Raw genomic sequence first — 14012 nt, forward strand, 5'->3', positions numbered from 1 at the left:
TTGAAATAGCTAAAGAAAATAAACCATCCTCAGGTAATGCTATACATGGTAACCCCATCCAGTACATGTTGTTTATTTACATATAATGCAGACATTAAGAAGTATACTGTACACATATTGACTACATGTATAACAGTGTAATATGATGCTTAGTATATCAAAATTTCTTTTACAACTACATTAAATAAGTTTGTCATATTTTTTGAGCATTTACGTCCAGTTACAATATTTGATTACTATTGGTTTGTCCATTCTAAATAACATTTCCTCTTAAGATCTATTAAAATTTAAAACAAAATGTATTTTTGGGATGTCATAGTTATAAAAAGTCACAATGACACAAACTCTTCTATTCTTGGTCGGGGTCTCGAGTGGCCAAGTGGTCTAAAGCGCCCTCCATTACGGACCACTGCCATCTCACTTCTGTCTGCGTGGGTTCAAGTCTTGGATTTGGCCAATGTGGGTATGTGAGAAAGCTTGCCAGTAGCTTCTCGTGGGTCAGTGGTTCTTTCTGGGGTTTTCCCAGGTTTTTCCTCCACCATTAATACTGGCCGCCATGTATAGCCTATCATGTGCTGAAAAATGGCATTAAACCCTACAATAACAACAACAATATTCTTGGTCAATTGTTCTAATCTGTTTCGTGGTTGATAATTTTTCTATTGCTGTTTGTAATTCAAGAACATTGAGTACAACAAAGTAAATATTATATGCTGTGGTAATTAGTATTATAATACTTCTTCTTTGCAAAACCCTCTTTTACTGGTAGAATGCTCATGTACAAAAAGATATGATACCCATTTATTGTATGAATCATATCACTGTCATTTACCTTGACCTTTGAACTTTTTACCTCAAAATCGATATGTGCTTTTCACATCTTAAAAGCAAGCTAACCAATCTGTGGTTATGGTCTGTGGCACAGACCTTAGTTAGTTGTTGAAACTGTCTTCCTTCTGGAGTCCTTATCACCATGAACTATGACCTTTTAACCCCCAAATCTGTGAAGTACAGTCCTTGTATCAAATACAAGCCATTAACAAAATTTAGTTAAAGCAGTCTGTAAAATCATTTTTCCTTTTTAAACCCCTGTGATCTTAACCATATCATCCAAAACATTTTTATCTTTTTGGAATCTGTGACCTTGATTTCAACCTTTTGACTCCAAAATCAGTACATCTTTCTTATCTGAAATGCAAACCATTTATACAACTTGGTCAAGAAACTTGCCATGCAAGTAAAGTTTGTGTGTACAAACTGTGTTATTTTACAATATCCATGACCTTTACCCTCAATAGATTTAAATAGCCTCAATAGATTTCTTCCTTGCCCAAAATGCAAGCATTTTTTGTAATGGTCATGATGGTGGGTATCTGAAGCTTCTGAACTAATGCAAAATTGGCAAGCTAATAGAGGAATGAATGGACATGATGGCAGGTACTTAAAAAACCATCTTTTAGCCTAACAAATTTAATTGAATTAATGCAATTTAAGATCCTAAGGAGTTAAGCAGATTTTACACCAGGCATGTGTTCAGTCCTTTTAATTTTTTGCTACTTTTGAAGAAGAAAAAGCAATTATGACATGGATGACCCAATTAATACAATCAAATTTAAGTGCAGAGTCAGAGGAGCGTAAATTCATACTTTTGTATGAAAATGATGAAAATATAACTGTGTCTTAATAAAAAGTCTGATTTCACTTTTGGTTTCAATCAATGCAGTTCCTCTATAGTCACTAAGCAGACACAGCTTTGCCACAGATGGGAAGGTACAGAATGGGACCAGACAGGACAAAACAGACAGTCACTGGCAACATATGTTCCCTCCATCAATATGGTAGGGTGATATAATTTCATACATTTTCCATCTTCTGATGTGTACATTTATAAATAATACTACTAATATGTATAACTACTAGCATTCTGATGTTATGATCTGTGTAACTATGAGTGGTCCCATGTTACTGATCTGTGTAAGTACTTGTGTTCTCATGTTAATGAGCTGTGTAACTATGAGTGGTCCCATGTTACTGATCTTTGTAAGTACTTGTGTTCTCATGTTATTGATCTGTGTAACTACTAGAGCTCTCATGTTAATGAGCTGTGTAACTGCTTCCATTATCCCAGTCTGCATATTTACATGTGTATTTGATTTCACAATTCATTTCTATTTAGGATTTAAACTAAGAAAAAGTATTAGAAAATAATAGAATAAAAATGTTTCTACTCCAAATATAACTGTGTTACTATAGTTAGTACACATGGGCAACTCCAAAAAATAAATGTAATGAACAGAATGCAGTTATAAAGTGAAATACAATGTATGCAAGTGTGTATTCACGTACTTCTGTAAAGGGTGGGGAAAAAAAATAGAAAACAGATTTTATCAGTAATGTTGCAAAATCAATTCATGTCTTTATTTCTGTCTCTAAAACACACTTATCACACAATTTAAACTGCTCATTATAAAACACACTTATCACACAATTTAAACTGCTCAATATTTGCACAACATTAACGAAGTAGATTTCTGCCTAAAGAACCACATGTAAAAAAAATATAACAAGCAAAACAAATTTGTGTTGCAGTGACCATTAATTCACACTGTGAAATGAATTGGTTGTTTAATTAATCCCTGTGCAAAGGATTGGTCTGGTTTGGGGCATTTGATGTCCCTTTTCAGCACATGATAGATTATACATGGCAGCAAGTATAAAGAATGTATGTTGAAAAAAGATCAGAAGAACCACTAACCCATGGAAAGTTATTGGCAAGCTTTGTCACATACCCATGTTGGCAAAGTCCAGACTCCAACCCATGTGGACAGAGATGATTGATATGTGAATGATCTGTAAAGGCAAGTGCCTTCGACCACTTGGCCACTCACTCAGGACTCCAACCTTTGCACAGAGGATTTGACCACTTGGTGACTCAGGACTCCAACCTTTGCACAGAGGCTTCAACCACTTGGCCATTCAGGACTCCAACCTTTGTTGTTGGTATTGTTGGTATAGGGTTTAACGCCATTTTTCAGCACAAGATAGGTTATACATGGCGGCCAGTTTTAATGGTGGAGGAAGAACTCGGGGAAAACCCCGGAAAGAACCACCGACCCACGAGAAGCTACCGGCAAGCTTTCTCACATATCCACATTGGCCGAGCCCGAGACTCGAACCCACGCAGACAGAGGTGAGATGGCAGTGATCCGTGACGGAGAGCGCTTTAGACCACTCGGCCACTCGGGGCCCCTCCAACCTTTGTAAAGAGTTGACTAAACTTGCTGCTATGTGTGAAATTACTTTCTAATATAAAAACTCACCTTTTTATAATGCAAAAGAGATGGAAATTTAAAGAAACAAAAATATCAATAATCATTTATTTCATAAAATAAAACAAGCAACTCTTCCATAGAAGGATATAGAGCACAAATTTGAGAAAATATCTAACTGTCAAAACAATTTAGATATGCTGGGTTATAAGTTCTCTTTAATTTAAAAGTTTTTTTCCAATTAATGTGTGTTAAAATGAAATTATATTGAACAATAGTGCCAAATACAATTACACTGAGAACATACGCAATAGAAATCATACACCACATTTTATCTTTTAAATGATTTTGTCAGAAACAACTGTAATTTGCAAAGTTTTCTTACCCATGTAGTTTTTGGCAAAGAAAATGGCATTCTGAAAATATTTGTAATGGTGAAAACTATTTTGTCAGGCTTAGTAAAGATTTCATTAATAAATCCTGCACTTTATAAATTTTTTAAATAGGATTTATAACACACCAATCAAAATGAAATCTACTACCTAAGAAGTCTAGAATGGCTCAATCCAAATTTCTACTCTATAATTCCAAGAACTAAATAATGTTTTCATGAAACATGGCTGAAGATGATGACAGTAAGAAATAAAAACTGATCAACAGTTTTGTTTAGCTGTGTTTATAGTTATGAATATAAACAAGTATTCAACTTTCAGAAGAAATTATGCTTCTTGTGCAAAAATTAAATAAGGAATCGGAGGTTATTAAATTATTCTTAAACAGTCACAAAATTCTCTTCTCAGTTACTGGTAAACAGATTACTAGTTAATACGACTGAAAAACAATTATTGTATAAAATGTAAACCCATCTTTGCCAGCCAAGGTTCCAATATATTAACCCTATCTACACCTTGGTAGATCCAGCAGGTATTTTAATGCTTCATCCTAGCAAAACATATTGGATTTCATGAGTTGCTTCCCTTGGTATGTAATGTCAACTAACCAAAAGCATTTAACAGTGGTGCATTGTACATTGGCTGAAAATGGTGCAGGCAATTGACTTAAAAAGGATACTTTGTAGGTTTGACATTGAAAGTATGACTACATACCAGATGGAAGTGATTACAGGTGTATTTGAGTGAACAGTATTTGTACAAACATGGACCAGCAGTGGAAGTTTGCTTATTTAAAAGTCCTTTAAAGTTATGTGCTCCCCTTGTCTCAATCATGTAGGAACCATGTTCAAATTTGAACTTAAGTTTAATTGGATGTGGTGGCTAGCCATCACAGCCTATTAAATTCACAAAGCACAGGAATATCTGCTCGATCCAACAAAGTGTAGATAGGGTTAACATATCATAACCTTGGCTAGCGAACATGTGGCAAACTATGCAAACCCAGAACTCTGAGAAATGAATGCCTTAGTTTTATACTTGAAATTTTCAGGTGGGCGAACATTATCTACCCTAGATGCTGTCTTGCATATAATGGCATGTACACTGGATCTGTACTGTCTGGATGATGTATAAAATCAAACACAGCACCACTGAAAAATGTATATCTATCTCAAAGCAACACATAGTTTCATTTCATTTCAAGGCAAATCTATTCCAGTTTACAATGAACAAAACTTTATATGCTCTATCTAATGAGATAAAAACAAACCCATATCAAAAATTCTATTATTTCCACAGTATTCAAATGAAATTTTTCTATGCAACAGAGATTTATGCACATTTGAAATTTTTCACTTCAAGAAAAGAATGGGAAACAATAAACGATTGAGATTTTTTGACGAATGAATAAAACATACAAGCATATCGCATACAAATATTGGATACTTTAAAAAAGTTACCATTATATATTATTCCAAAACAAACTTTGTGCAAGTTTTAAAAGATATACAGTAACAAACTGGACATATTTTAAAAGATATATAATATTTTTATGACACCCTGAAAATGAGACATGCCAGTATGTCCGATTCTGTCCAGTTTTCAAATCATAGGGAAGATCAAAGAAAGAATTTAGCATTTAGAATAAACGAACCCGAAGAAAAAAAGTATTCTAGAAACAAAGAGATTCTTGAGAGAGAGATCTTTCTAAAGGAAACATCAACAAAAAGCAGACTTGGAGGGTAACTAGATCTAATTCAAGTATACAGTGGGGGGCACCAGATACAAAACTTCAAATCATCATAGCTATCCTTATAAAGAAAGATTACAAATTATTTCAACAATGGAAAACACTCTTATGAATGTAAATTCAAAAACAATTTTCCTCTTAGCAAATAAAAATGTAAAATTTTTATATAAAGATTAGGTAAATAAAATAAAAACTATGGAAAAGACAAAGACTTGGTCCAGAAAATTAAGATGCCATAAAAGCTATCAAAACTGGAGAAAAAAAAAATCAATTCTTGGTCAAGAAGTGCACCAAAGATACAAATTTAACAGCCTTTCATGGTCAATTAATTCACCAAATTATTGTAATAAATAAATTTTTGAAAACATAAATTTGCTCAAAGATGATACTTGTAAACAAGCAGTCTAAAGCATAAAATGCTTATTATATAAATATAAACATATATATATATATATATATATATATATATATATATATATATATATATATATATATATATATATATATATATATATATATACTTAAGATTTCTGGAAACCGTGTGTATTAAGATTTATATACCAAAAGTTGGGCAATACAATTAAATTCTTTATTTTGATTGCAAAACATGAAATACAGAGCTCATGCTATGCTTAGAAAACACCAAGTTTTAAAAGCATATTTTTATACTGCAAAATACTTTCAGAAAAATATTTAACATAGTTGCATAATAAAATATTTACCTTCAAGAAAGGTCGACTCATTTTTAAAACTTTAACAGCTAAACATGTATCTACTACCACATATCACTTCCCAATATAACACAAAATTTTTCTTGATGCATGTATATTCTTCTTTTGCGTGCTTGAGTGTTAGTGAGTTTGCATGTGAAGTCTATTTGTATATTTATATTAATACAGACTATGCAAATGATTTAAGTTGGTGATCAGATAAGCACATCATAGATCAATGTACTTTCAAAAAAATTAGTACAAATTATGAATGGTTTGCTTTTGCAACCAAATGCATGGCTTTATTACTTCTCTCTACTAATCTATTGGAAATGGAACAATCTATGATCTCTGACACTATATGACTTTGGTTTTAGTCTCCAACATGCATCTTTATTCTTGTTGGTAATATTAACACCTGATCAGAGATTCTGCCAGGATTTTATCTAAAGGGAAGAGCCACCCTCATAAAAAAAATAATGGTGGGGGGGGTAGAACAAAAAGGAGGGGGAGGAAGAAACAATCATAGTTCAATATTTACATAATACTTCAATATACATCTCTCTTTCTTCCTGCTCTACTCTGTAAAAGCTCTATTAAAACAATTTTTTAAAAAAGATGTTGCCTTTAGCTGTATCAATATTAATCTGTTGATTGTTTCTGAGCTTAATTTTATTCCTAACCTAAATATGAATAATGTTCTGTGCTGAGAACCCCTTTTCAGTCTGCAGTCTGAACGGCAAATACACAGCTAGCTTAGCCAGGTGGAACAAGTTTGAAAACTTGTCTTTATGGTTGTTATGTACTATTTTCCACAGCTCACAGGTATTGGATACTTCTGCTCCCAAACAAAATGTTTCACTAACATAAGCTCTGCCAAAGATTCACTTTCTTTACTGACTACCATACTAAATTTACTATTCCATAATGCTGTATTAGGATTCAAAGCCCATTAATTCCATAGTGTACTTGTTCAGACAGAGGTATTTTGATCAAGTAAATGTTTACTTCTTAATTTCATTTTTAGATTCTTATTTATTAAATTTATCTCAACCCTTTCACTAGGGCTATATGATTTTGTAGTACACGATCTCACACGGCTAAAATGTGATGAGAACAGAAATGAAAACTGCACTCTACTTTAAAATGTCTGTATTTTCATTCAGCTTGTCAGTCTGCCTTTCTACATTTAATTCTGAAATACTTGTTGACCAGCCTGCCATCTGTTTTGGTCTAACTGGCATGTACATTAGACCAGTATTTAACACCATTTTGGTGTTCAACATCACTACAAGGTTATTTCCATTAATACTTTCTCATCTCCAATAACTGATATACTTCTAAGTTTAAAAATAAATTGCCTTCATCACTCTCATACACCAGTATTTGCCAAACAAAAATGTCCTCTGAAGATAAACCACACCTGGAATTATCCGTTGGAAGTTTTTGGGTAGCCTGTATTACAAATGTGCATTTGTAAAACTTTCTTGATGCAATGTTCAAACTATGACAGATAACTTCTTCCAGGGCCCAAAATGCCAATCAAATTTAGTTTAACAACCATTCATATCAAGCTGAAGAAACCATAATGTAAACAGTTACAAAAAGAGACGTGTCACATCAAGCACTTTTTAGGGTAAAAGCTGAATAAAAAGTTTTTACTACACAGAGTATATTTTCATATGTGGGACTTTAAACACTCAGCACTTGTCTCCAAGTGTGAAATTCGTGCAAATTTTGCATAATTCATGCAACAGCGTGCCCCGGCAGCATCTCTGCTTGATTCACTATTAAAAAAACACAGCAATCAGAACAAAATATCTTGTGCTTTTCAATATTTCTCAGATAAACCAATCTTCTTCTAATAGGGTCCCTCAAATAAGAACACAAAACAGTATGTGATGTTCAAGCAAGCAAAATCTTGTCTTGGCTTTCTAACAAATCTTTCTTATAAGAAATTAATTCAACAGACTAGGACACTTTACATTAATTTATTCCACATGATGTATTAGGCATGGTTTTATTTATATCAAATGCCCAAAACTTTTATAGTATCAGTGACACAAGTTCGCATAATGTGAACTTTTCTCCGTACTTGGCAGTAAATGCAAACAAATTTTTATCTTCTACACACAATACTACCTCAATCACTTTTTCATATGAAAAAGTAAGCAAATTTTTTTATCAGTACATTTCCTGTGCAGAGCAATGCAGTGAACATTGTTGAATGGGCGGCAGCATAATCACAGAGTGGTCAGATTCAAGAGCCGTCAAAGCATAATATCTATATATAAAAGCGTTTAATGATTTGAGTTTACATATTAAGATTTTGCTTATTTACTTATTTTTACTTCTGCAGTCATACATGAATTCTGTTGCCACTGGCAAGCTTGTAGTTATGTCCAATAACAGGTATCTACTCTCAAATTTCAATCAACTCTTTAATTTTGGTCTGCAATAACAACTTCCAATTTCTTTATTGTTTGCAAATATAGTTATGAGTTTAACAGGAGTTATAATTGCTAAGAAAACAATTTTTAGTATTATATTTAGTCCTGAGGCCTGCCCTAAAACCGATACTTAATGTCATAGCAAGGAGCATGTATGGGTGACACTGAACATAAAATAGAAACTTTCTAAGTTCAGTTAAGTTGAAGACAATTTGGAAAACTTTAAAATAACTTACTTCTGGTTGTTAGTAATTTGTTTTTAGATATTGTATGCATCCCTGAATGCCTATTTAATGTACAGTATTGGCAGATCTGTTCACTCGGATAAAAAGAGTGAGAAAGTGTACCAAAAAAAAAAAAATTAAGCTTAAACATTTAAGTATCACATTAACAGCAGATATATTTCCTAACTGACCAAAGACAAAACATTAGTTGCTGAGGTGATGTCACCACTGGCATTACAATTTTCATCACCATTTTGATGATATGATTTTTTCCCCCACAATGATACATTTCAATACCTATAGTATTTGCCTAAATCACAAGCAGTTTGTATCTAGTATTGATCTCGACTCTTTAATCACTCCAGACTACATTCAGTGTCACTGGCCTTGCCAAGGTCAAAGTATGCTTATACTGTACAAGACAACTGGTGATGGGAGTGGAGCTGTACCTTAACTACCAAAACCTGAAGTTTGAGTTTAGTTTTTAAGCTCCATGTCCAAAGTTATTCTGAATTAACCAATTTAAAGTGTTTTTATCAAAGGAAAATGTTAGCAGTCCATAATAAAAAGCATGCATATATTTCACAGCTTAATTCAGTATACAAATATTTCACAGTAAACTATAATACCATGAAAACATTAACCACAGCCAACACTTAACCACTAAAAACAAGTTTTTATGAATGCTTCATTACTCAAATACACTCGTTTCACTTTAAATCAACAAATGTGACTTTCAAACACCTGAAGCAAAACTTTGTTATTGTTGACGCTGTTTTCAGTGGCAGAAAAGTGATTCTCTATACCACAATGCTTAAAAAATGAAGACAAAAAAAAGGATTCAACCCAATAAATGGAATCCATTACCTGACTATATGAGGAAGCACTGTAAGTTAAGGATGTTGGCACAATTGTTGTCATAAAAATGGAAATAAATGAACTTGTTACTTTATGTCATTGAATTAGTGCTGTTCTATTTTAAATATACATTGTACACAGGGAAGGCCCTTTTAAAAAAATATGTGTTAGGGTATTCTGGTTACGCACATAAGAAACCCATACAAAATTGTAAAGTGCGTCTACAGGTGATTACTCCATATATAAAGTGCTCTCCCTGGGTCCCAATTACATATTACAGGAATGGCCAGAGGCATTAAAACTTCTGGATATCATGAAATTCAATTATCTGTGTTGTGGATTTTGATAAATTTTATTCAGGTACAAAATCTCAGTAGACAGTATCATGGCATAAGTATTTCATTTTGTTTTTGTTGTTTTTACTTATTACCATAATTGCTGTGAACATCTGTTAGCTGTAACAAAATGCATTAAGTTTTATCATTCTATAAATTTACACAGAAAAATATTCATATTGTATAGTAATCACATTTTTATTCTGACAGGTGCAAACTAAATACAAATTTTTATCTCCTACACATGATAATACCTCTATCACTTTTCATAGGAAAAATTAAGCAAACGTTTTATCACTGCATTTCATGTGCAGAGCAATGCAGAGGACATTGTTGAAAAGGTTGTGGCATAATCACAGAGTGACATAAGCTTGTGACATAAGTTTGATAAAACATGTGGAACTCTAACGAGTGCAAAATTGAACATAAATAGTATATCATAATAATGCCAACTGATATAATAAAATTATGAAAAAAAATTGACAAAATTTGGCAGCAAATAAATAAAACCACTCTACAGTCCCAAACATATTAATATACAGCAACATATATGCTTCCATATAATGATTACCACATATAATCACTTTATGTTCGATCCAATTGCAAACTGCACAGACCCAGATCTGTCATCCAATAATGCACTGGCAGATATGGATATATGTAGCTTGTTAGGACTAATCAGTAAAACAAACAACACAGACCTTGATATGCCAGCAAATTATGCATTGGCAGATCTGAATCTATGCAGCTTGTTACAACTAATCAGTAAAACTAACAACATAGACCTTGATATGCCAGTACATTATGCAATGGCAGATCTGGCTCCATGCAGCTTGCAGTAGGATCGAACTTATAAGCAAGTATACTTGCTAACCTGCTGCTGAAAAGTTACATGACCCTCAGGTCAGATCTATATTATCAGTTAGAAATGTAAATGCTGTAAAAAGGCTCTTAAAAGTTGAAAATTCTAAAAGAACTAGATTCATTTTTTGTAAAACACATCCCCACAACTCCACTGCAAACACCAAAGAGTCAAAGCAAATGAAATTCCTAAATTTAAAAAGATACGTCTCCACAGTCCCACTGTACATCAAGAAGTCAAATAATTTAACATGAATGTGAAAATATTACTGCAAAGGCATGAAAATCTATCCAGGTCATCAGTATATGTATAAAAAAATGCCTACCTAATTTAATTGATCTTTGGTGGTTTAGCCTATTGCTAACAAGGTTTAGTTAAAAGGTGTCTATGACTGGGTCATCAACATATGAATTAAAATAACCCCATTATCTACTTTAGGTGGGATTTGCATAATTGTGTGAACAGGGTTTCTGTCAAGTCCAGGTCCAGTTTTAAAAATAACAAACAAGTGTACAAATTCAAATACTTCTTTAAAAACCTAAAAATCTAAAGAGGTCAGATCCATATGAATACAAATAACCCTATACAATTCATCTGCACGTCGTGTATCTTTTTCACAATATTGCTAACAAGCATCTCTTGATGGCTGGACATGAATAAATAAAGATGCCTCTCAGTGAAAATTGCAACTAAGTGATCTTAATAACTACCCAAGTTATAGAAGCCATGGTAGCTCGGTGGTTAGTATGCCACACTCACGACTGAAAGGGTGCAGGTTTAAATCATGCCATTAGATCAGCCTGGGTCAGCTACAGTAGTGTGTCCATGAGTAAGCAATTTATTCCAATTGCCTCAACACTCAATAATTTAACTGGATTGCTGCTCTGTAAAATAGCACACCAAACCCTAGTTATATCCAGTCCTATTTGCAGATGATGGGAAAGCAGAGAGTTTACATCAAATAAAGAGTTTATTCTTTGGAAAGCAGGTGCTTTCAAATCCGACACAAAATATTACCATTACAGGCACCATAAATACAGTATTCACATTTCTGCTGTTGTACCTTTTAGTTGATTGGTTGTGGGGTGTGACTTATAGTTGATTGTCTGAGAGGTGTACAATAGAGCTGACTGGCTAAGAGGTGTATGTTAGAGGTGATTGGCTGAGAGGTGTGCCTTATACCTGACTGGCAGAGAGGTGTACATTAGAGCTGACTGGCTGAGAGGTGTACCTTATAGCTGATTGACTGAGAGGTGTACATTAGAGCTGACTGGCAGAGAGGTGTACCTTATACCCGACTGGCTGAGAGGTGTACCTTATATCTGACTGGCTGAGAGGTGTACATTACAGCTGACTGGCTGAGAGGTGTACCTTATAGCTGATTGGCTGAGAGGTGTACATTAGAGCTGACTGGCAGAGAGGTGTACCTTATACCCGACTGGCTGAGAGGTGTAGCTTATATCTGACTGGCTGAGAGGTGTAGCTTATACCTGACTGGCTGAGAGGTGTAGCTTATACCTGACTGGCTGAGAGGTGTAGCTTATATCTGACTGGCTGAGAGGTGTAGCTTATACCTGACTGGCTGAGAGGTGTAGCTTATATCTGACTGGCTGAGAGGTGTAGCTTATACCTGACTGGCTGAGAGGTGTAGCTTATACCTGACTGGCTGAGAAGCTTAAGAGGTAAAATGGTAGGTCAAACAGCTAATGGATATGGAGAAGTTTAAAACTACAAACCTTCCAATCCTATTGGTATTGACTAGTCCATGCATTGCAAACATGATTTAAATATAACTCTGAGACAATATTTACAGTTAGGTCTTTGGATTTCATCCAGTAAGATGGTGTAATTACAACAATTTAGTTCAGGCAATAAATGGACGACAAATGTCAAGAACCTGGTCACCTGAACTGAACTGGAATCTGCTGACCACAACTTAATCACCATCAATGTATGACATATATACTCACTTGTAAGTCAAGTTCAACTACAAACTGCAGAGACCCACATCTGTCAATGCATACTGCACTGGCAGATCAGGGTCTCTGCAGTTTTTCAAGAGTAATCAGTATAATAAAGACCCTAATCTGTCAGTACCTTATGCAACAGCAGATCTGGGTCTATGCTGTTTGTTAGGAGTAATCAGTTTATCAACAAAAGCCCTAATCTGCCAGTATCTTATGCAACAGTACATCTGGGTATATCCTGTTTGCAGTTGACCTTGACTTCATAGCAAGTACATGTGCAAAATTTTGAAGCAAACAATCAAGATTTTAATTATCAATACACAAAAATGTTTCATATCAGTTACATATACAATTATGTAGTATATACTTTTGGCACTTTCAAAAAACATTACCCCTGAAAAAATTCCCATTCAAAATAGCTGTGCTCCAATTCTAAAATTGTGAGAATTATTAACACTCTATAGATCTATATAGTCAGTCCACACATGAAATTTATTTCTAAAAAAAAAAAAAAAATCATTTAATCTATACCATCTGCAGAAGGAAAGGCAAAATGGTAGGGTTTCCCCTGTTTGTCTCTGTAATAATATTCTCCAATATTTCTTGGGCAAAAAAACAGTACACAGTTTCTTCTTTACACAAACTTCAATATATACTTCTAACATGGCATGTCAGTATATTTAAAATTTATAAATTTATAAAATAGTTTGAAAAACTTTTCAATATTGATATTTTAAAATGGTCCTGGAATACAGTGTATTATAAAAGTAATATTTCACAATACTAATATGAGCAATAGAAATGCTAAATCATCGTAATTAAATGCCAAGAAAGGAATGTCTAAATTCATTAGTGGATCAAGATCAAAATCAAGATCAATTTGACCTGCAATAGATCTATTGTCCTCAAAGTTTTACAATCTGCTATGTTGAACTAGCCATATTAGTTCCAGATTTCAGTCTTCCAACGTTTCTGTCCATTCATGAGGTACCTTCCCATACTGAAAAGAACAAAAAAAAAAAAAATTTTTTAATGTAAAGCAAGTCATTTTTACGAATTAGATGCTTATTTAGGACATAAGTAGCATTCAATTACATACTGGAAAATTTACAAAATACTTTTTTCAGTCCAATTACACAGTACTTTAAACATTACATATGGAATGTTTAAAAAAAAATAACAAGAGTCCAAGACG

The 14012-nt window shown here is 33.6% G+C and overlaps 1 protein-coding gene across 2 annotated transcripts in view; it reads right to left on the minus strand.

Moving 5' to 3' along the window:
• Window positions 1–2382: 2382 nt before the first annotated feature.
• Window positions 2383–14012, minus strand: part of LOC149787652 (branched-chain-amino-acid aminotransferase, cytosolic-like) — a 54765-nt gene continuing 43135 nt past the window's right edge. Inside the window, exons 11-12 of one of the 2 annotated variants that reach the window (XR_016424082.1) lie at window positions 3257–13817; window positions 2383–2989 (exon numbers count right to left, since the gene is read on the minus strand). Coding sequence is in view for 1 of the 2 variants with exons in the window: in XM_089973843.1 (XP_089829969.1) it covers window positions 13773–13817 (45 nt within the window). In the remaining variant the exon portion in view is untranslated. Of the gene's footprint in view, window positions 13818–14012 lie in introns of both variants that reach the window. The other variant, XM_089973843.1, reaches the window with a different exon arrangement.

This window comes from Sinohyriopsis cumingii, chromosome 11 (assembly GCF_028554795.1).
Source record: "Sinohyriopsis cumingii isolate HCF-2022 chromosome 11, ASM2855479v2, whole genome shotgun sequence".
NCBI classification, from domain to species: Eukaryota; Metazoa; Mollusca; class Bivalvia; order Unionida; family Unionidae; genus Sinohyriopsis; species Sinohyriopsis cumingii.